This window comes from Manacus vitellinus, unplaced genomic scaffold (genome assembly GCF_001715985.3).
Source record: "Manacus vitellinus isolate BGI_N305 unplaced genomic scaffold, ASM171598v3 scaffold_40_pilon, whole genome shotgun sequence".
Classification (NCBI taxonomy): domain Eukaryota; kingdom Metazoa; phylum Chordata; class Aves; order Passeriformes; family Pipridae; genus Manacus; species Manacus vitellinus.
Window position 1 is genome coordinate 3969192 of NW_021940541.1, and position 24717 is coordinate 3993908.

At 41.4% G+C, this 24717-nt stretch overlaps 1 protein-coding gene across 1 annotated transcript in view; it reads left to right on the forward strand.

The window, feature by feature from the left end:
• Positions 1–24717, forward strand: part of CPXM2 (carboxypeptidase X, M14 family member 2) — a 72461-nt gene that overhangs the window by 22384 nt on the left and 25360 nt on the right. The window contains exons 2-5 of the mRNA XM_018078529.2: positions 1049–1158; positions 7269–7408; positions 22158–22242; positions 22713–22863. Of these exons, the coding sequence (XP_017934018.1) occupies positions 1049–1158; positions 7269–7408; positions 22158–22242; positions 22713–22863 (486 nt within the window). The remainder of the gene's footprint in view (positions 1–1048; positions 1159–7268; positions 7409–22157; positions 22243–22712; positions 22864–24717) is intronic.

Here is a 24717-nt window from a genome sequence, read left to right on the forward strand (position 1 = left end):
ACCCTGGATTTGTGTGAGAACCTTCCTAAGGATAAACAAAGAAACAACAGCATGAATTGACAGCACATAATATTTTTCCTGAGGGATTTTAATTGGTTGTGAACTAAGGAGGAGCCTAGGAAATCTCATATCTCATGCCAGTTTGGGCCTAATAATGCAAAACTGCACCCGAAAGTTAGACACAGCCAGGATGAGGTTGGCAGGTACCTTCTCCAGCCCTGGTACAGCTGCCCAGGGCAGTGGTGGAGCCTCCATCCCTGAAGGGATTTAAAAGCTGTGTGGATGTGGCACTTGGGGGTATGGGTCAGTGGTGGTGCTGGGTTAATGTTTGGACTCAATGATCTCAGAGAGCTTTTCCAAAATAAGGGTCCTGTGAACTGTGATAGCCTCACGATATTTTGGTGATTGATTAAAAATATATAGGTGGGATATATGGCACCTGCTTTTCTTTCTTCAAGGCTTTGCAGAATTTAGGGCTTAAAGAGATGCCCACTTATTTAAAAATTACTCTCTTTGTGCTTAGTCACCACCTCTGCCAAGCTCAGCTCTCCAGCCTCCCAGACCTCTGTAACAGATGCTATTGTGCAACAGGAGGGACTGTGATTGAAGTTCCCAGAACAGATTTTAATTAGAAACATAACTTCATACAGTAGCTTGGAATGAGTACAGGGAAAGGGGGAAAAAAAAAATCAAACTGAGTGTTGCAAAAGAAAATACCAAAAAGAAAAATAAAAGCTCATTTTAGTGGTGTTTTGTACTGAAAAGCACTTGATAGGGAATACTGTGCGTATCTGTGAAAAATTGAAGCACACAGCAAGCAGTAATAATTATCTGAGACCCTCAAAATGATGTAGATCTGCGTTGCCTCGTGGGTTTTCTGAGAGCTGCCATTTCTCATGGACCTTGGCACCACTGTGCTCCTTCATCCCGGTGAGGAGCCCAGCCAGCTCGGCGCTGCTGAAACCCAGAAACTTTGAACACTTGTTCGCCTGGTGTTGGGTTTTGTTTTTCTGCTTAATTAAAATTTAACCGATCTTTTGTTTTGTAGATTGCCCCCCACTTGGTCTAGAGACATTAAAAATTACTGACTTCCAGCTCCATGCCTCCACAGCGAAGCGCTACGGCCTGGGGGCCCACAGAGGAAGGCTCAATATTCAGGTAACATCCATTTTTCTCCTAAGTGGGAGAATGGCTTCAGGTTGTTCTGCTGTATAAAGAGAACCAGTGGATAGTTATTGGTTCTGACTGCTTTGTCAGCTCATGTAATTCAAATGAAGGGGAAACACTGGAATTACAGGAGTGAGTGAGGTTGATGGATAACCTTTAAATTCGTGGGCGAGTCAGAAAAATCTCCAAACTTACTGTGCAAATCCAAACAGACCTCTGTGAGCAAGCAAAGGTGGAAGCAGCTCCCTTCCCAGCTATAGAAAATCATCCCAGCTGCCTTAACAATCAGCCTGGAAGGAAGATCACACAGCAAGGTGCTTTTTTGCTTGTAGTTAATGACAATGCTTAATTGAAAGTGTGGTTTGAAGTGAAGTCCTTTCCCTAAGGCAGTTTTGCAGTGATTATGCTACCTAAAAATACTTCAGTTCAGAAGCCTCCAGCATACAATGTTGTTTAGTTTCTTTTATTTCATGTTAAAGATGTGTTTAGGTGTCTTGCAGGACCCAATTCCATTTTCCCATGTCTTATGTTTCTGTTTTCCACTTGATTAGTGCTGTTACTTGAATTGCAGTCTCTCCCAGACTAAAAATGTTATGTTGCATAATAAAGTACAGCATTAAAGTCATAAACAGGATATTAGCACCAAGCCAACAGTGAAAAATCTCTAAAGTTTATTTAATTTATTTGTTATCTCTTATTATTATACCTTCTGATTGATTTTTTTTTTCTCCAGCTGAAGGTGCTTGCTAGTTAGGGAACTAGGACTGGAACTAGGAGTGGCAGGAGGCCAGCACAGACATGGGAAGGGGCTTTTCCTTTCCCAGCCCCTGTGCAGGTACAGTGGGTTGTGTGCAGCGTGAGGTCTCACCTGCAGCCTTCATACTTAATGTCTTCTGAGATCCCAGTGAGGTAGTTTGCTTCTTTGCTTCATATTCTCTGCTAAAACTGAAACCCTCACAAACACAAAAATGATGTGCAGATGATATTCAGATGGATTCTAGAGGAATGCTTAGTTATTTTATTACAGTTTTGTTTATCTAGTGGCATGAGACCAAGGACTGTGGTGTAAACCTCTGAATTCCATGTTGGTTGTGGTTGCTTATTTTTCATGCTGGTGTTAAAGTTTAATTTATTTAAATACAAGGATGACCATACTTGTTTAGACCAGGGGTCCATCATCACCAGTAGCACTGCTTTAAAATAAATAGAGAAGTGGATGAGGTTTCCTGTAAATATTGTCCAGAGTCTGCAGCAGAAGCCAAGGGAAGCAAGCAGAAAAAAAAGAAAAAGGGCCACTTAGCTCTTCCTGAAAGCTCCCAGGGCTTGGATTAGACCAAATTTGATCCAAAGCTTTTACCCCTACTGAAAGCTTATCTGTACAATGTATATACAAGAATTCCCTAAACACTTGACCACTTAGGGTTACTACTATGGCTGGCAGTGTTAAAAGTATGGGGTTGTCTTTATTAAGATACTGTTTTCTTTGGGATCAGTTAAAAATGAACAGTGCTAAAACTTTTCAAGCCACTTAGAATGTGCAGATCCCTGTCACTGGGGTTTCAGTGACCCTGTCACTGGGCTTTCAGTGCCTAATTTTGCTTTGCATGAAGGCTCCTGATTTTCAGTCATATTTAAGGAGTATTTGCTTCTAACCAAGAGCAGGTTCTACAGGGGACTGATGTGTCAGATGGGTAATGAGGTCCCTGGTGATTTCTGTTTGCTGCTCAGAAGAAAAGGTTGCAGCATGCTGGGGAAAGGCAAAAGGCACTGGCATTCAGGCTACTGTGTTTTCATGCTGGTTAGCACTGCACATGGAGAAAAATCCTTGGCCCAAGTTGGAGAGACTCTTAGAGACTTGTGTGCTACTGAAATTCTCTGAACATCCGTGTGTATGGTGATGAGCAATTTTATGGGCTGATGCCCCTGTTCAATGATCTGGATTTCAACACAATATTCATGTGACTGTTGTGTTCCTCCCCAAAATAAGGCAAAATCCTCTCTCTGCTTGACCTCATCATCTGATGAGAAGTCAGCTGAGAAGCTCAGGGCTCTCCCCAGGTAACTGGCACTACCTCAGTTCACAGGGAATTTGCAGAATAATGAAGCTTCTGAAGGGTTTGTTTTGGTTTTTTTTTTCTGTTTAGATTATTTGAAGCATATGAAATGAAACAGTCCATGTGTGCTTTATTCCAAAGAAGAACAGGCTTAGCAGAATTGGATAAGACCTTCTAGGATCTGCTTCTTTTGTGCCCTTGCACTGTGTAGGACCTGATTTTGCTCCCAGTCCTGTATGAATATGGTGATTAAGCTGGGATTTCTCGTGGAAGGAGCAATGTGAGTAGAGACCCATATTTTGGAGATCTAGCCTGCAACTGCAACAGTGGCACAATCAGTAGTAATTTAACATAATCAGGAAAAATTATGGCATAAAATAATATTAATTGAGGTGCTCTGCCTTCAGGGATGAAAGTCATTAGTATTTGTCACTACTACAATAATTAACAGAGGTTAAAATCTGAAATAGTAAGTCAGACTATGTTTCTTTCCCTTCCTCATTTTCCTGATAGGAGAAATCCAAACAACACTGAAGATTAACCATGTAATGAAATCAATATGCAAACACAGGCATACATCTATAAGGGAGACCTTATATTACCTTCCAGTGCCTAAAGGGGTTCCAAGAGAGCTGGAGGGGGACTTGGAACAAGGGATGGAGGGACAGGACAAGAGGGAATGGCTTCCCACTGCCAGAGGGCAGGGGGAGATGGGATACTGGGAAGGAATCTTGGCTGTGGGAGTGGTGAGACCCTGGCACAGGTTGCCCAGAGAAGCTGTGGCTGCCCCATCCCTGGAAGTGTCCAAGGCCAGGTTGGGTGGGGCTTGGAGCAACCTGGGCTGGTGAAAGTTGTCCCTGCCCATGGCAAGGAATGGAAAGAGATGATCTTTAAGGTCCCTTCCAGCCCAAACCATTCTATGATTCTATGGTTGTCTTTCCAGTTCTTTGTTTCAGCAGTTCACTTTGAAAAACTCCATTATCAAAACACAAATAAAAGACAAAATTATTGAAGATCTCCTTTCAGCCTGTGTGCTTTACTTCTTCCCTAGTGGTAGTGGTTGCTATAAATACCTGTGATGAGCAATGCTTTTTTTTTTTTTCCCCTCCCAAACTTCCAATGGTAAAATAATTTTTGTGATCATCCTGCTGGGAATGGAGAAGAATCTGAGCAGAGGTGGTTTGATATTTGATATATTTTTACTGCTGCTCCAGCTGACTTGTGGCAGAAGACTGGTATTTCTTTCTTCATTTGAATAGATTTTGGCAGTAGTATCTATCTCCTCATTATAGAATAAGGCTTTTAGAACAGTGATAATGTGAGCAAGTGTTTATTCTGTCTTGCACATATATATAATTTGGAAGAGAAACATTAATTAAATTACAAAGTAATTATTTGTAAAGGAATTGTACCCTTCATCTCAGTTTCTGGGTACATAGTAACAGTTGATTTGGTTTAGCTGAATTACAGTTTTTAACTTTCACACTTCCAGATAACTTATTCCTGAGTGACAGGAAAAAAAGGTCTCCTTTCCTGTATCCAAAAGATATTTTTTCATAAGACACTGCATACTGAGAAATATTTTTGCATTTGGCTGCCGGTGAAATACAAACTGGGTTAGACTTTGTGTTATTCTTGAAAATTCAGTGAAGGAGAAAAGGGTTTGTTTAAGACCCAGCCCTTGCTTCCAGTTTTCATCAGCTCCTTCAGTCTCCTGTTTATGAAGATAATTAAAGTTGTCCATGTCATAACTTGAATCTATTCTTTCCAGTAATTCAATATAGATTTTTAAAATTCAAGTAAACATCTTATTGAGGAAAGGTATCTTGATCTATATAATTTGATAGAATATTTGATAATTGTTCCCATTGTTCAGGAGTGAACATTTTTTTTCTGAAGAAATGTAATAAGAATTCTAATTACAAAATATTTGATTGTGTTTATAAGTTTTTTTTTCATAGTTTTTTGAACCAGCCATAAGGCAAATTAAACACATTAAGAAAAAAAGACAGATTTGAAGCTTGAAAAAAGAAGTTGTACAATAAATTGGTGATTCTTTTCCTTTCCTTTGGGAACATTTCTGAAAAGAACCTCTCATTGATTAAACTTCTCTTTTTCAGGTAGTACTCTGTGTTAATCAGACATCTGCTTCTTTTTACCTAGTAAAACCTTTATTTTAGCTTCAAAGCAGCTGATGCCAGAAAATAAGCAAGTAGGAAGAAGTAGCAGAATGGTTCTCCCTTTCCTTCTCCCTTTGCTTCTCCCTTTCCTTCTCCCTTTCCTTCTCCCTTTCCTTCTCCCTTTCCTTCTCCCTTTCTTCCCTCTCCCCTATTTAAGGCCATAGTATTTTAAGTTGTGGATAACTAAGACTCCCCATATTGGATATACAACTTAAACTTGACTTTATTTAAATCCAGTTGAAACCCTGGAGACTTGAGTATGTAATTTAGGTGGGGTTTTTCTTTTAAATGAGCACTTTTTTCTTTCTTCTGCTTCCCTCTTCTCATTGTAATGTGGAGGAGAGGTCTATACCCTGATAAGCATCACACCAGTGGGAAATATCCTCAGATGAAACTCAGATTCCAACTGATGTGGGTACTTGGTCTGCAGAAACTGGTGGAATTTCACCAGTGTGAAAGGAATTAGCAGGATGCTGTTCAAGGTACTCTGTAGATCCTAACTCTTCCTGGCAAGCACTGGTTTTAAAGCCTAAGGCTGCTTCAAATTCCATCTTATTTTAGAACACACTGAAACCTTTTCTTCAAAAGGGTTATAACTCAGGTCAGTGATCAGATTTGTATCCTCATGTTTTCCTATTGTTCAGTTCCCCTTGAGAATTTACCTTCCATTGCTAATAGACTTTGTATCTCATACTTCAACTTTTATACAAAATTCACTTCAAAATATCAGAGCTAATGCATAGAAGTAGGTGGCTTAATTTTATTTTGGTAGAAGTAGGATAACAAATAATTTCTAAGCTGCCCTATCTCAGATTTGAATACCTGAGAAAACGAGAAGTTTTAGAAGTTGAATCCATGTCTGTGTTTTGCAGAATTTCCTTCAGATGCCACAAGGTTCACACTGGGAAAAGGGATTAACGGCTGTATCCTCTCTGAGTTAGACCCACCCATTGCCCATTTGGGTAGAAACAGTCTGTAAAACTCTTCAGTTTTATCTGGGAAATATTTAAGGATATCCATTCTTGGAATTGCATGGGTGGCAATGATAAATCCACATAAATCGCAGATGAAAAATCATAAAAATACATGTAGCCTCAGAGGACCATATGGCAAAGCTTCTTGCTCTTTATGCCAGTATCCAGCTTGGTGCAAATCATATCCTGGGCTTGAGAAAGAAAATAAATATCTGAAGACCTCAGATTCCATTTTTCATTAAATGCTATTTCAGATTTATTTGGAATACATCTTACCCAAAATACCTTCAGCTAATTCTTTGGAAATGCTGAGAAGGCTGTTTGTGAGGGGTTTGATGACATAAATTGGGATATAGATTGGTACTCAAGTTGGAGTACAGCTGGACATTCCTGAATTTTTAACCTTTGCCACCCTAGTGATGAAAATTAATAATTCTGGTGCTAAAAATTGGTGGGAAGTACTGTTTCCATACACCCTACACTCTCCTTTGCTGCTTCCCGGGGAAAGGAGATTGCCTAAACCCTGAATGTTATTTACATGGGTTGGAACTGGCTTTTTAGGACTATCAAAACTGAAGACCACGTGGATAGTTTGTTCTGGGTAAAGGCTCTGTCAGGACACAAGCACAGAGAGGTGAACAGACTGAAGCTCAGGACACTCTATCTGACTGAAACTTATATGTGAGGGTTCTTAGTTTTTAAAGGGACTTTACAGAATTTCCCTCCCCGCTTTGAGTAAGGAAATATTTTCGTGATAACCATCTCAAGGGTCTTAAACTGGCACCAAAGGAGTGAGTGGGATGAAAGATTACTTCATGTGTTCCTTTCTTTTTCCCATGAGAGACCTTCAGTTCCTCAGTCCTGATTTATAGACAGCTTTACCTTCTTTTCAGGCAGGTGTTAACGAAAATGATTTTTATGATGGTGCTTGGTGTGCAGGAAGAAATGACCCATATCAGTGGATTGAAGTAGATGCTCGAAGGCTCACAAAATTCACTGGAGTCATCACACAAGGAAGAAACTCCCTCTGGTCGTAAGTACATGTTTGCTTTTCTCCATCAGATTCTGAGCTTTCAGACCGAGGAATTTGTCTTGTGTTGTGGTTTGGTTCTTCAAGGAAAAAAAAGAAGGAGTGGAAATTATCTGACATGCAACAATTGAATGGAGGAACAGTAAGAGGCAAAGTCATTATATATGGTATAAAATACAAATTTGAGGATAGCAAACTTGTGTAGTTGTTATCTAACTCTGGAAAAGGAATAAAGATTCCCTCAGACTGGGGGCCTTTATACTCACCTGGTCCAATTTGCTCATGTCAAACTTTCTCACTCTTTTCCAACATTTAACTTGGTTAGTTTAAGTACTGCTTTTGGGGTTTTTATTTACTTTAGAATAACCACTCATCTTTGAGACTTCCTAATCCCTGGGCAATTACCAATTGGTATAATTCCAAAGCAACAAGATTTTTAAACAAGCAGTTAAAACAAACTTCATAGCTATACTTTTTTCTTCTAAAGAGGAATTTAATATAAGCAAAAAAACAAACCAGTGCTGTATGTGTTGACCAAAATTGAAGTGTTTAGTAGCAGACTGGTGTGCATTTCCTCCTTTGTGACCTGCACCCAGATGCTCTATAGCACAACTTCCCTCATTCATCCTGGCTGTATATGAGGGATGCAGCAGTCAGAGGGCAGGAACAGGATCTGGAGGTGATGATCTGGTTTTTTTCCCTGATCTTTACAATGTCTACTTAGTCTTTTAATTTTTCATTGTCTCACTGTGAGCAAATAATCTCACTTGTGCTGCTGGACCTTTTGACAAAGCATGCAGGGAATCCATTCTGGTCAGACCTCTCACTTAAGAGTGACATGTAATTAGAGACAAATCAGAAAAATCCCACTATATCTAAGAAAAAGAATAATTTTCTCTCTAGAGTTTAATTTTCTGTGGGATTTTTTTAATTCCTTTTAACATCGCTGTGGGAGTAGGAGCCTTTTGGGCAATAAGATCTCTATATTTATTCCACATTGTTCTGTAGGTAGATAATTACTGTGGCAAACTCTTATTCTCTTCTATATTCATTCTCTTGACATTGCTGTTTCTATCAACACCAGTGCTTCACTGCTTCATCCTGTTGTATTTCTATTTTTAGTTCAACTCTGTTGTGGGTTTACAGCAGGACTTGACACTATTTATAGTTGATATTCACAGTCATCTTGTTTTTGTTTGTTTGTTTGTTTGTTTGTGGGGGTTTTTCTATTGGTTTTTTCGTTGAGTTGTAGAAACATAGAATCACAGCATGGGTCAGGTTGGAAGGGACCTTAAAGATCAATTAGTTCCAACCCCCCTGTCATGGGCAGGGAGTTTCATTTTGCCCTTTTTCCCCTTAAAGACCCCTGAGGATCTCCAGGAAGAGCAGGATTGATGCTGGGAGTGCAGGTTCAGGCTCCTCCTGGATTTCTACTCTTATTTGAGGAAAACCAGGCCCATTTCTGCCTGACAGGAGCAAAGATGTTTTCACCTGGAGCAGCTGCACTGTGGGGCAGGTTAATGCCTCCTGGAAAACGTGTCCTGTAAGACTGAAATGTGCCCCATGGCTGGACCAGAGAATTGGGGAGAAATAGTCCCAGAAAGGGGTGACCTCATTCCCTACTTCCAGCTTGCACACAAGGGACAAAAAAGAGTGGCTTTTGTGGTGGCTTTTCCTGTCAGGGTGTGATTTCTCCATCCCACTCGGTGTCTCCTGATGCAGCTTTGGCAGTGTGACTGGCTTCCCTGGAATCCACCTCTTTTGCTCCCTCTCCTCCTCAGACTGAGCAGATGAAATCAATGCAGTCGATGTTTGTGTGCTTTGCTCTTTCATCTGTGTGTCCTCAGGTTTTAAAAATAGCTTGATAGTCCCCAAGGTACCAAAGTAGATGTTTGTGCTTTCAGAAGAGTTTAGGCTGATGTTTGCAGCCCTCACCTGAGCCAGGAGTGGTGTCCTGGAGGTTTCCTGAGTCTCAGTACCTGGGGACATCATACCCAGCAAGGTGGCAGATGCTGCTTTCTGAGCTGATCCTGTTGTTGCACATGAAAGGAGGGGATCCCTTAGGACTTTCTGTACCAATTCCTCCAGCAGCCAAGAAGGTGAGAGTAAAGGGGGAAAAAAGTGAAATTCTGTTGTGAAGAAGAGCTGTGCCAAGGGAAGTTCAATCCAGGCAACAGCAGAGATCATGAGCTTGGAGCAGAAACTGCCTTGATGGGGTTCAGAGGCACTGGTGGAAGTTTCAATACGTGTGGTAAATTTGGGAAACAGTGACCTGACTGCAGCCATAGGGGTTGCATGCAGTGAATTGACTCTTGTAAACCAGCCCAGGAAAAACAGTGGGGCAGGACTTTATTGGAGTGGGTAAGTTCCTTTGTGACTGTTTTCTCTAATGGGCACCAGAAACAAAGGAGAATCATCAGCTTCTTTCCCTTTACTCAGCTGCTGCCTGTGGTGGTATCAAAAAGGATTGTTTATGATATGAAAGTTTGTACAAAAAGATGCCATTCTGTTACCTGAGGCACATTCCCAACTTCTTGAGGGTATGTGACAAGAATAGAGTGCTTTCCTGACTGATGGAAACATATGTTGGAGAATAATCTTATTGTAGATAGGAGAGCCAAAAAACACCTCTCTGATCTGTGTTGTATTAAAAGCAAAAGCCTGCCAAGCAGGGGAGCCAAGGTAAGATCTTTATTTAGTCCAAAGCCTTGGAGACTTTCCCAACATTATATATTAAAAATAAAAATGAAAAATCAAGGCACTGACAGAGAGCAGGTTTAGATTGGCTGTTAGGAAGAAATTCCTCCCTGTGAGGGTGGGGAGGCCCTGGCACAGGTTGCCCAGAGAAGCTGTGGCTGCCCCATCCCTGGAAGTGTCCAAGGCCAGGTTGGATGGGGCTTGGAGCAACCTGAGCTAGTGGAAGGTGTCCCTGCCCATGGCAGGGGGTGGAAAGAGATGGTCTTTAAGATCCTTTCCAACCCAAACCCTTCTGTGATTCTATGACACAGGGATATATGCTCGGTTAACCAATGTTGTTATGTAACAGGGATAAAGAACCAGAAAATCAACCTTTTTTTCCTCTTTTTATTGAACAAGAAACTTTAACAAAATTAAAAAATGTACTTAACTGAAAGTCCTGTGTGAGCTTCTGCCTGAGTCAGGTTTATGCCTGTCCTGGTCCCTTTACTTTCTTGCTGCTGGCTAAAGGAGGACACGTGAAATCATGAGAGAGGACAGGCAAGGACACCCTGCTGTATCCTGGATCAAACAGCTTTGACCTTCACTGCAGGGCTGCAGCATTTGAGTTTTTAGCAGTCTGGCCTTTGCTTTGCTTTATGTGTGATGCTGTAGCCAGAGGTATTATACTGGTGGTGGATGCAGCCCTTTACTCCTTTATAGCAGCTCTGGCAACTGTAGCCTGGCTTTGCTGATGGGCCACCCCAACCAGTGACAGTCTATTCACACCCTGCCTGGCTTATTGGTTTTTTGAGCTTTATAGGCTATGATGACCTGAAGGTTACCCTTTACACAATGCAAAGAACAGAAAAACTCATGGAGTGGCCACTTTCTGCCTGGTGACTGGAGCTGCTTCTCCTCAATCTCACTTGGAAAGCTGCTATTCCTTGTCTTGTCTCCCTGTTGTGGCTCTGCTTGTCCATCCCAGACTCTCGTGTTTGAGACATGAGAGCCTTGAGGAGGAAGAGCTGCAGAAACAGCTCTTGAAAACACAGATGACCTGAAAGGAGAGAAGGAAACTGAGCTTGGTTTGTAATGAATACTTGAATTGTTTAATCATTTCCTTTCTAAGGAAAAACACATCAGAGTCAAATTTTTTGCTCAAGCTGCCTGGCTGTGAATTCTGGGATAGTCACATGAAATTAAATCTTTTTTTGCCCTTTTTTTTTTTTTTTTACTTGTAATAAGCAAAACCAAGCTTTCAACAAAAACTCCTGGATTTGAGGAGTCATTCCTTTTACCAGTTAAAGCAAGCACATGGACCTGAGGTACCTCAGTCATTCTTGGGAAACCTGAAATCATGGAAAGTGCTCTTTTACCACCACAAATGGCAAATCTGTTTAAATTATCCAGAAGATCTGCAGATGTTGAATTTCACAGAAAAAGTGAGGCCCAGCTGCAAGAACCGGAACTTCTTTTTGATTTTTTCACTGAAAATATCCAGAAGTCAGAAGTGCCACATGTGTTGGTTAATAGGAATAAAATCCAGTGCCTTGAAAATGGGCAGAGTATCAGTTCCTTTGTATGACTGAATATTTGGGGGACAAATATTATATGTAATTCTTCATATTGCTGCCAATACAACTCTCAGTTTTATAAACTAAGTATCTTTAGACAACTGTTCAAGGCTTTTGAGTGAGACACTGGATGCATCACTGTGGAATTGTGCCACATATTTAAAGGAATGATGTGACACTTTAAAATATGCACTCTCTTGACAGAGGGCAAGAAAATATTAACCACTCTTAGCAGTTTGGCAAGAATCTAAAAAGCAGAGGAAACATGTTTCCCACAAACCAAACTCTCTCTTGATAATTGAACATCATCTTTTGTATCAAGAGAAAACCCACATGTCTAAATAGAGTCAGTGTGTGCTGACTATTATAGAGCTTCAGGCTGTGTGAATGCAGAGGATGTTTTGGTTTTAGAAGAAGATGTAATGTTGCAGTGAGTAAAATACATGTGTGACAATGCATTTTCTTATAATTAACCTTTCAGTCATTAAATTATTCAGTATCATGGAATGACAAAATGACAACAATAAGAAAAAGCATGGATAAAATAATCTGTGCAGGATGCTTGAAGTCCAAAGCAAAATTCTGAAGTTTTCAGGAAAAAATCAAAACAGACTTAGTTTCCAGTATATTCTCTTTAAAACCTTTCAGCTCCATGAAAATATGGAGGACATTTTATGCAAGATATTTGTCTTTAGGGAAAAAAAATGGAAGGGGGAGGATCTTAATTTTTAAAGCCTGATTTGTGTAGAGGTGGGTCTCTAGGTTTTGCAAAATTGCAATAACTCTTAAAAGCTTTGAGGAGACAACAAATCAATGGCACTGCTGGCTGGAGGGAATGACTTACCTGGTTCCAAACTGACACACTTTTCAGCTGGTCACTTTTGTTCATCTCTGCTGAAGCAGCCTTTTAACTAGAAGCTGGTGTAGCCACCAGCCCATGCTCCCTACTGTGTCACTCGTTTGATTTCCTTGTGCTGCTCAGTAGGGACAGCAAATAATAAATATCCAGCAGATTTGATTTTGTCTGATTATGCTTTTGCTAATGACAAGATACTTGTGATTGAACAGGGGAATAATTTTGCAAAATTTTTATAGTGCAGCCTCATCCTCAGCCTTCTCTCTGTGCACTGCAGCCCTCCCTGATCCCCTAAAATCCCTTTTGACAAACTGTCCTTAGGGAGTTGTAGGTCTGTAGCAAGCTGGGTGCCTTCCAGAGGTACAGCTGAGGATAAATTTAGGTCAGTGCAGTTTGCTTGCTGCTAATTTTGGCGGTACAGCATTCTGCTCTTTCTTTGGTCACAAAATGAATGTTGCCCCACATTTCAACTTATTGTTACACTCACTAGCTGCTCCTCAGGAGCTAGATTTTGGTTTTAGGCAGTCTGCACATGAGGACTGCAAGGGGGTAAAAGACATAGAATCACTGAACCATTAGGGCTGGAAAAGACCTCAGAGATCATCGAGTCCAACCATTAAAATAATAATAACACTGCCAGGCTCTTATCAGCCATCCCTGATGGTAAGACCATGGTCTCAGTATAAGATTGGCTTCATGAAGAGATAATCACATGAGCATCTTTAGTATTCCAATCACAGTAGTAGAAAGAGCAGTGATAATCCTATCAGTGTAACTGCATTAGCACTGGGGACAGTGTAGTGGTTATTTATGGGTATTTGAGTTGTTTCTACAACATATGAAAACAGAATTTTGCACTGTACCCATGAAAGGTCAAAATACAGCAGTGTAATGCTGCATTTGAGAGTGGAGTAGAATAAACTCTAAATCCTGTCCAGCTCACAAGTACAGCTTACAGACAAACTTACAGACTGACTTTTAAAGCAGTACCTCCTGTCCCTACGCAGAGGCTGTGAAAACACACCCTGGTGAAACTTCAACAAGTTCCATGGAAACGTCTGGATGTTTTATCCAAGTCGTGTAACAAAATAAGCAGCTGCTGCATGCAGACTTGAATTACTCTGGTGTATTAAGTCAGTGCAAAGTGTATTAAGTCAGTTATTTGCCCTGACGGGGTGACAGAACTGCAGAGATTGTTACAGCTTTCCCAAAGTCAGACTCATAGAGGGAATTGTTCCAAATCCACAGATATCTATCAAGTATATTGATGGGAGTTATAAAATAACCTGAATACAGTGTAGAAAAAGCTCTCTTGATAACAGTAATATCACTAGTTATATGTTATGTTAATGCTTATGATTGGTTTACTTTATAAATTATATTTTCTTTTGACTGTGTGTTGGTGGATCCATCTCATGGGCTTTCAGTTGTTGCAGTGCTGAGCCAGACTTTGGCAGCTGTAGCTTCCAGTACTCTTCATCTATTATTTGCTTTACTTCAGTCCCTGTGCCCTGTTAATCTTCCAGCTCAATTCTTGTACCTCACACAAGGTTTTGACACAGCGTTCACCGCTGCCGATGAACACTCACCATCCCGGAGAGGGGCAGCTGGGTTGGTGACCAGCTGGGGTGATTCTGTGCAGGTGGAGTTCTGACAGCACACCCAGAAACGTGTTTACACTTCCACAAGTTTGTTTGGTGAGGATGTCAGCACTGCTGCTGTTCTGTTGAGGGTAGGATCTGTCACGGTGCTCTTTTGCCAAAGGCTGGGTGACTCACAGCGCAGCACAAGGAGGGAGCAGGTCCCTGCCACCCCCCAGGGAGGGCTCCTGCCTGGTCAGCCACCCCTTTGCCCTGGGAAAGGGAGCTGGGGTGTGGAGAGAACCTACTCTGTACAACAAGGCTCACTGGGGACATTCAGAAGAGGAAGAAAAGCTTTTTAAGCTCCACAGAAGGGACTTGAAATCAAACGAGCTGAAGCCTTTTGGAAAAGGCTCCATTAAATGAAAACAGGCATCTGCTGCAGCAGGTTACTCACACTTACTCATCAAAGCCTTGATTTGTATGTTTTGCCTGTGCATTGTGGCTTCTTGCAATGAGAATGGTTGTGTGAGGATTATGGAAGGGACATCGTGCTCCCTGTCCCTCCACTCGTGCCCTGTGCAGCTTTCCCAAACCAGTGTCCCTTCTGGATGCTCCAAGTGGCACTTGGCCACATCTCTGTGTGAGCCTGGTAGCAATGAGCCCCTTCAGCATTGCTTTAAATGGGCTCCCAGCTGTGCACACAAATGGCAGTGTTTGCTGGTTACTGTCAAGGCTTTTTATTTTCCATCACTTTAGTATTAATGGAAGTTAAGAAGGGGACAAAAAGATGCAATGGGGCAGTACCTGCATAGTCCGGATTTTTCTCCTCAAATACATGACTGATAGGCACCAAAGAGAAGGGAGAATTAAAAATATCACAAAAGGAGGTTCTGAAGAAAAGGAATCACAGCCTGGTTGTGCTTAACAGATACAGAAAATATGAAAAAGGAAAGTCTGATATAGGAAGAATTTCAAACACATGCAGATCTTTTTGCAAAGAGTGACCCAAAATGAGAGTGTTAAGACCAAAGTCTTTGGGGAGAGGTCAACGTCTTTGACCCTGGTGGCTTCAAGTGTTCCTGTCTGAATGTACAGCAGCAAAAGGAAACACCTACAGCTGGCACTGCATTTTATAGAAAGGTCAGAAAGACATGAAAATCTTCATAAAAACCTGGCTGTAAACTGCAGACATTGGGTGGCAAAGGTATCTGCAACCCCAACTCCTGCTCATGGAGGAAAGCTTTGAAAAATCTGTGCTGAATTCATTTCCAGCAAGTGAAATTCTGGCCCTGGGCTTTTCTTCATAAGGCCTCCAAAGAGCTGGGTTTCACAGCAGTACATTCATTTAAGTCAGCTAGAAGCAATTTTAAAAATTAAGCATTCAAATATTTCAGTTATTAAAAAAATACCGTTACTTGCAAGTCAATCTCCATCTCTTAAATCATATTTGTTTTAATCAGTTTGTAAACTTACTGGGTTACCTGTGGTTAACCTGAGCATTTTTTTGACTTGTCGTGCTTGAAAAGTGTTTGGCAGTGGGTGATTTAAAATTTTGTCAGCATAAATATTATTATAGAATATTATTATTAATGGTTTTACATTTAATTGCATGAGAGTACAAATTAATTTTTCAAGTAGAAAGCCATTTAATTGCCAGCATGCGGATTCTGTTGCACGAGTACCATTTAATCTAAGGCTTGCCTAGCATTTTTTTTGGTATAGAGATTATGCTATTTCAAGTATTTGGGCTTGTCAATTTATATATTATTGGAGCATACACATTTGTTTGCCTGACTGGTTCTATTTTATAATAATTGTAAGCATTTTTATTGCAGATTAATCAGATTATCATGACAGGAGAAGAATAATACACTCAGCTGGAGCCAGGTCCATTGTAGAAGATATTAATGTGAACTCTGCCAGTGTTTGCCAGTCTCATCCCCAGAATCTCATAGAATCCCAGAATGGTTTGGGCTGGAAGGGACCTTAAAGATCATCCAGTCCCACCCCTTTCCATGGGCAGGGACACCTTCCACTAGCCCAGGTTGCTCCAAGCCCTGTCCAACCTGGCCTTGGACACTTCCAGGGATCCAGGGGCAGCCTCAGCTTCTCTGGGTAACCTGTGCCAGGGCCTCATCACCCTCACAGCCAAGAATTCCTTCCCAATATCCCATCTAACCCTACCCTGTGTCAGTGGGAAGCCATTCCCCCTTGTCCTGTCCCTCCAGACCTTTGTCCCAAGTCCCTCTCCAGCTCTCTTGGAGCCCCTTTAGGCCCTGGAAGGTACCATAAAGTCAGCCCAGAGCCTTCTCTTCCTCAGGCTGAACAACCCCAATTTTCCTCAGCCTTTCCTCACGGGAGAGGTGTTCCATTCCTCTAATCATGTTTGTGGCCCATCTCTGCCACTGTGGGCTTGAGCTTCTGCTGACCTCAACATTCCTTCTTTATCTCAAATCATGTGGGGTTTCACTGATGTGGAAAAGCATCCTTAGGGACTGGGATCGAAGTATCAGATTTACTTCACTTGTTGCTTATTCAGCTTTCCATGAGTGAGAAGTTTGGCCTTAAGACATTACATGCAGCAGATGCTGTTCAAACCAAATAAACTCATCCCCAAATAGTGCCAAGTCTCAGCTGATGCACTGCCTGCTGGAGCCTGGCAGAAACCAGCCTGGCATCCCTCCACTGCTTCCCATTTAACACCCACTGTGTGTTCTGCTGAGCTGGGATTCAGCCTCGTGTCTAACACACATCAAGAAAAGTCAGTGAATTGTCTCGGGGATATTTTGTTGTTCTGGTGCTGTCAGGATGCCTTTCCCTGTGCTCAGTAGCCTGATGCTGCTGTTAGATATAAGGAAAAGTTGATTATTGGGATAGGAACCTGCCAAGGCTGTAGGAGATCTGCTTTTAAATCTCTGCTTTGATTCAGGTTTTCTCTCTGTCCTTGGGCAAGGCGCTTTATCCCTCAGACTGTCTCTTTTTTTGATGAAAACGGAAAAGCAGGACATTTCCATGCGTCACAAGAAGCTGAATTTGAAATTGAAGATATTCAAATAAGCCTTGTCTAAGGCTAATGCATTAGAGATAAAACCCAAGTAATTAGTAATAATTTAAAAATGCACCACATTAAGTGAATTTGAATCATATTTTGATTTTTGCATTTACTTTGTCTGAAAGGAATTGATTAGTGTTGGCAATGGATATTGAGGTTTTTCAGATGGGTTCCTTCTGAAGAGATAAGGCTGGCATAAATTTTAAAAAGGATTATTAATGAGATGCACCTGAATCCAAAGGGTTCCTGTCAAATCTGTACCTCGTGATCGTTTTCTAGCCTGGATGAAATTTGTGAGGCAGTCCTGGAAGAGGCACTTTGTGAGAGAGCCTGATGAACTGGAGCTAAGCTTGGGCACTTGTGAATTGTCACGCAATAACTTCTGTATTGCTTTGCTTTCTACCAAGAAAGAGCTCAGTAATTAACACGCTCTTTTCTGAATGCTGGCATAGGACTGTCCCTGAATCATGTCTCCTCCACTCGGTAAACCCAACGAATATCTGTATTTTTCCCTGAGGAGTATAATGGTAGGTCCAGGAATGTTTTATAGGTTGAAACCAGAAGAGCTTCTCAAAACCACAACAGGGACATCCTAAGTGTTGGAAAACTTCATGGCTTTGTTTCAGCCTTCCTTAGACAGCTTTATTGTTCAGTGCTGATGGGCCCTGAAAAGATTGGATGTGACGTGCTGCAGAAATAGTGTCTGCAAATCCCAACCCCGTGAGATGGATCTTGGTGTCACCAGGTAATGGCACAGATGACACTCCCCAATACTTCTTCTAGCACAAGGTCTTGCTTTAGCTGTCGTGTTTCTCTGATGGATTTCCACAAAAATGTTTAGATTTCTGTGCCTACATGAATAAACTGAGCACCACAGACGTATTGAACTCTTCAGTTCCAGGAAGCATCGTGCTTGCTGGAAGCAGACTGGGGACATGCAACACCTCCATCTGCTTCCTGGGAGCAGCAGACCTCATGTGTCACACATGTGTGGGAAAACTGCAGCTTTCAGGAATATTTGGTGGGTTGAATGTTCTTCTGCTGGTCTGTAGCTGTAGAAATATCTGGGATTTGAAGATACTCGGCTGCCTGGTCAGGAACTCTGAGCAGTAGGTTTTGCTAGTTTTCCAAATGCTCTGAACAGAAGAATACACACAGAGTTCCCCTTCCCCATCCTGTGAGACGTGACTTTTAGGCAGGAGGCACCATTTCTGAGGGGAATCTGAATTGACAGGAACCTTCTTAGGTTGAATATTATAGAAAGATTCTTCCCCCAGAGGGTGGTTGGGCACTGGATGGGCTCCCCAGGGCAGTGGGCACAGCACCAAGGCTGACAGAGCTCAAGGAGGGTTTGGATGATCCTCTTTGGTGTGACCCTTGGGAATGGGTCTGTGCAGGGCTAAGGTTTGCACTCCATGATCCCTGTGGGTCCCTTCCAACTCAGCATACTCTGTGATTCTGTGATTCTTGTTGTTATCAGAAGCTGTTTTTCTAATGACATTGGAAAAAAATAGGGGAAGAGTCTAAGCCCCTGGAGGCAGTTTTGTAGTGCCAGTGGGAGAAGGATCTCGTCACTGTGATGTCTTTATTTTGCTTCTCAACAAAATGCTTATCCCTTACAGGCAAGCACAGATAACAGTATATGGTGTGTGTCCTAACACATTACACTGATTTATCTCATCCCACGACCCTCTGAGGTCCTTCTACAGGACTGGATGCAGTCCCATTTGGACTTTAATTGCAGGCTGCTGCTCAAAAGCACGTTACTCGTTGCCACTCAGGATGGAAAATGTGCAGGACTGATTTGTATACGTTTTCCCTTGGGAGAAGTTGGAACCTTTGCAATGGTGGGGAGTGAGAAAATAAAAATACGTTAAATAAAAGTCCCATCTTAGAAAAGTTACTGTGACAGCAGTATTTTCTCATGCCAGTGAAATGAGCTTGTTCTTTTAAAAACTTTCTATACATGCCATGAGTTTCTCAAGAAGTCACAGTTATAAAGACTGTCCACTGTTGTCTTGGTTTTATGTGACTGCAGCATTTTGTTTGAATTTCTTTTGCAGATGTTGAGCAATGACTATGGATGTATTTGTGTTTGCCCTCCTAATCTGATTTGTGCAGTTGAAGTGAAAAAAGTTCTGTAATACTTCAGAAACAATGATGTTATTTGTTTTGTGACATTGCCTCTTTTGGTCATTGAATCTTATTTTTGCAAATGGCCAATAATATTAAAAAAACCACCCAACAGCCTCAAATCCAGACAAAAACTCCAACAAAACAAACAAACAAATTAAAAAAACCCCAAATGCACACTCAATATGTACACTCCCACCATCCTTATTCAAGCCCACATATTTTGCTCTAAAGATTTTCTTTTAATTCAGAAAGAAAAAGCTATTTTCCTTTTCCTGGAGTTTTGCTGTTGGCCATTTCACAGATTCACAGAATGGTTTTGTTGGAAGGGACCTTAAAAACCATCTTGTTCCAAGTCCCTGCCATGGGCAGAGACACCTTCCACTAGCCCAGGTTGCTCCAAGCCTCATCCAGCCTGGCCTTGAACACTTCCAGGGATGGGGTAGCCACAGCTTCTCTGGGCAACCTGTGCCAGGGCCTCCCCACCCTCACAGGGAAGGATTTCTTCCTAATATCTAATCTAACCCTGCTTTCTTTCATCACTCTTGTCCTGTCACTCTATGCCATTGTCACAAGTCACTCTCCTCCTCTCTTGTAGCCCCTCTGTTTGAAAGAAGTAAATCTGCCTTTCTTTAACTTTTCATAACGGAGAAGTGGAGGGAAGAAAGTGAAGTTCTTTGCAAGAGCCAACAGTAAACTTATCTAACATGTTGAAGTCACTGTTTATTTTGTTGTATATCATTTATCATTTTACAGCCAAGTACTAGAGATGCCAGCATGGCACTTCACAGATCTCCAGTAAATCTCCTGTCCCAGGAGATCTTCCACTGACAGGCAGACAATTAGTATTTGCAGAGTGCTGCTAACTTTGTTACAGTTGTTTACCAAATACAAAAGTTGTGTGCATTACAAGTGATAGATGTATCCTTCTTTTCATTGCAATAACAAAAAGTTCAGTCTGCTTGGCAATAGTCAAGATTTTTCCACTTAATCTAACATGAATGGCAAAATCTATTCATTGAAGGAGGCTGGTGAAAGATTTGCAAAGGACTGTTTTAGTGTCTAAAACAGAGCTGGGTTTGTTTAGTCTTTTTTTTTTTTTTTGGTCAAAATCACATGATATCTCATTTTTTTGCCTTTGGAGGCATTAATGTACACATCCAGAAGTGCTTTTCCAAATCCTGCAAAACATTTGCCTCATCTTTGGTTTTCAGCATGTAAAAGAAAAAACAACACAAGAAAACCTGATGTCAAGATGTACTTTTTTGGTAAGTCTGGACATCAGTTTGAACCTTCTACGTAAGTGGGAGCACTGATACTCAGAAAATGAAATAGCAGATGGAAATCTAAAGTTACAAATTTTCTGCTGCCATCCATTGGTTTAGGCATTACCTGAAGGTCACTGTCTTGTACAAGGGGAAGCTTGGTGAACTTGGGCTGATCTTAAAGCTGCCCCTTTTTTGGTCTTCACTAGAAGTCTGACTCTCTTCAGTGAGCTCAAAAAGGCTGGTTTGTCCCTTTGCACACAAGCACAGTGGAACCAACGTGTGTGTGTTGTGTGTGTGTTCATAAGTAGTTTGTTAATACTATTTGCTGATTTTAAAAGAAAAAACCACAAACAACCAAAGTCGTATTTGTTTGGGTGCAGTACAAGGGGAAGTTTTGTACAGATGTGTCTGTCCTTCCAGGTACTCCCTGATCTCCAGTTCTTTTGCTCTGATGCTTCTCCCATAACTTCCCAAATGGCCTCTATTCTTCCCTGGGGTCCCAAGAGCTCTCCTCACCCTGGTTTCACTCCCAGCAATCTGAGTGTAGCTTAGCTAAGAACCTGTGTTGAAGAATGACAGCTCTGGAGCCCTGCTGGTTTTGCATGATCAGTTTATGTACATAAATACAGAATCTAATCATCCTGGACTGGCTTTATGGCACAAACCCACCTCTAAGCCACAGGTCTCCTCCCAGTCCCTGCCTACTGAAGCCAGGAAGGTGTTAGGGGCAAAAATAAATTACTGCTGCTCCTTCTTACAAATATGAGAGTTGGGTATTAATTTTTCCAGCCTTCTCCATAGCTGTATATGCATTTCCATGGATAATGCCCAAGCAGTGTAAAAACTCCATAACTTTTACTCCACTCAGAATATAGGAACCAGCGTTGTATTTCTCTTCATACTCTTCTTTAGCTGGATCCAGACAAGGTATAACTGAAGTGCAAATGTAAATTTTGCTTTTTTAGTTTAAAGGGGATTTTGCTGTAAATCAGATAACAGGCCATTACCAAGATCAGCCTACTGAGGATTGATTTGGATATTGTAGGAATGAACTGGTGCTGTGATCAATTGGACTCTGCTGTGCAAAGACAGAATTGTCTCTCTGTCCTTATCTCTTCCTAATAAATACAAGAATGACTGCAGGCTCCAGTTATTCTTGTATTGAAAGAAATGGAAATTTTTCTCGTTGAAATTCACAGACATTTCATCCTAGAGGATTTATTACTTTTTTTCCCATCCTCTCTGATAATAACAGCAGAACTAATAAATGTTCTGTAGCTGAAAAGATGATTTTTGAACACTGTATAAATCTGTTCTAGATAAGCCATTTATGCCAAACTCTGCATATAAAAGGGAAGGAGAACAATAATGTCTCACCTCCTGGAATAGAAGAATATTATCACATTGGGGTTTTGCTTCTAGGTGCTATGATTTTTGAATTGTTTTTTGAATCTGGGTTTGCATGTCCCTATTTCAGCCAGCTGTTGACATGTCTTTGTCCAGCGGAGTTTCCATTGCCAGAAGCTTTACAAGTTTGATTACACTAAACAATGTACAGTCATTTGAAGTTATGAAAAATAACTTAGTTACTCTCTGTCTTTTTCAAGGAGTAACTGGGTGACCTCTTACAGAGTCTTGGTGAGCAATGACAGCCACGCATGGACTGCTGTCAGAAACGAATCTGGAGACGTGGTGAGTATGAGGAAACAGATGTTTTATGATAAAGAGCAGAGGCTGGAAAGCAGGGGGCTGGCCATCTGGAGTTTTGATTTGCCAGATTAGTCAGTGCAGCACTTAAAGGCAACATCTCCCAGTGGTCCCCCTGATTTTAAGAGCAAATCACATAGTAAAGAAAGGGACCCAGAGTGCCCCTTCTGGCAAGGCTGTGTCTGCCTATGATAAAATGCTTTTCTTGTTGCTGGCCCATGCTGGGATTAGCATCAATTTGCTGATCCCTGAGGACATCTCATGCCTATTTTCAGAGAGAGGCTGTAGAGCTCCGAGGGGCATGAGGGGATTGTGCTCTTTGAAGAGCAGTTCTGGCCTGGGCCACCATCAGCCTGGGGCTCGACTGGGTGATTTCATTTGTTTCTGTAACCAAAACTGCTAAAAGACCTTTTGAAGAACTGATCTTGCCATTTTCTTATGTTTGACCTGCATAGATTTTTACAGGAAACAGTGAGAAAGAGATCCCAGTTCTCAATATGCTGCCGGTGCCACTGGTGGCACGTTACATCCGGATAAACCCCCGCTCCTGGTTTGAGGAAGGAAGCATCTGCATGAGACTGGAAATCTTGGGCTGTCCTTTGCCAGGTAAGAGATTTCTCAGTTGATGTTGACATGGCTTTGTGCCAAGACTCAGAATTTCCATTTCCTTTGAATATCTTTTCTTTTGATATAATACTTTAGACAGAGTAGAGTTATGCAAAAAGAAACCGAAATACCTGTCCAGAATCATAAGTAGTATCAGGATAACTTTTCACAGGCAAACCCACAGTAAGTGGCTTTATTAATAAAACAAGATTGCCTGGGAGATACAACAAGATTTTCTTAGTTGTTTGAGCTTAAATACAGTGCAATTAATCTTACTGAGTGCACAGGTACTATGGTGGCAATAGGATTATGTATTGGGACAGACACTTGCAGATGTCTTAAGCTTCCAAAGCAAGAAAAAACAATTATAATTCTATAGCCTGATTTTTTTTTTTTTATTTTGTTCCTTAAGCCATAGGACTTCTCTGAAATATTTTGAAGGCAAATAATCTGACTCAACTAGTGCTTATCTTATAGGGGGGAAGAGAGGGAAGTGGGGGTGTAAGGAATTCCTAGCAAATTTCAAGTGTTATTAAATCCAGCATGATCCATGGTAAGTCAAAAGTGAAAGTAAATGGTCCTATGCTATGAAAGACCACTTAAAAAAACCCAAACAAACATTCAATACTGCAAATTCTGGCAAGGCCACGATTCTGTTAAGCACATTGTAAATAGTCTTGTAGAGGATTTATGTCTTCATATGTATGTGTATGTATATAAATAGTTAAAAACCTGTTTGCTCAAAGCTTTTCTAAGTCTCTCACTGCTCATTCCATGCCTCTCATCTGCTTTTATTTTTAATTTGATCTCAAATTCTGGCACCTTGGGGAGTTTTTTGCAGAGGGCTATAAATAGTATTTTCAAAATACTGGAGCCAGAAGGAGAACTGCCTTTCCAGAGCTTTCATTATATCTACCTCTGTTCTGAGTCTTGCTGCCTCCAATTCCACTGTTGATGTAGGGTCTCCACATGCCAAGCAGAGGTAACCTGATTTTTTTGTCCTTTAGATGTTTAAATACTCGAGGGAGAAAAAAAACAACCAAAAAACCAACAGTTTGGGGCATGGAAGGGATAATTCTCTGGGAAGGGGTAATTCTCTGACAAAGAGAAGTATGGGGCAAGTACTGTCGTAAAACTTTGTAGCTGTGTTACCATAAAGGTGTGAAATTTAGGAGCACATAGACAACTGCTTATCTGTGGGTAAAAAATATATCCTGGATTTCATGGCAGTGACCAGGGGTGCCCTGTGCATGTGAATTTTTATGTTCTCACTAGGATTCTGATTTCTTTCTCTTTCTGCTGTGGGTTTAGAGCACTCCAGCTCTGTGGGTTGCTCCTTCCCCATTGTACCTCTTACCCTGGATGGGCAATTCCACAGCCAGTATTCCCCTTCAGCTCTTGAAAGAACTCCCAAAGAACAGTGATCTATCCCAAATTCCTATGCAGGTTTGCAAAGGATCCACTCTGTATAAACCAGGTGTGAGGCTGAAGGAAAACTGAGGCTTTCTTCAGCCCCATGACTTTACAGAGAGGTCTCCAGAGATGACAGAGAGGGCACGGGGATGAAAGAGATGACACTCAAACCATTTGGGAGGGTAACTGGTAGGGAAATTCTCATGGGTCTTTTCTATTCCCTAAAAGTGTAATCAAAGAGGAAAGAGCAAAAATGTCAGTATTTGGGAAGGTGATTTTTAGTTAGCACAGTAGTTACTTCCCCCAGATTTTTGTTGGCTATATACCCACTCAGGGCCAAACTCTGCTTTGCAGTGTTAACATTTGTCACCCTTCAGCTTCCTGGGGCTGTGTCAGTGGGTAAAGGTGAGAACACGTCTGCACTTCCACCACTGTTTTGCT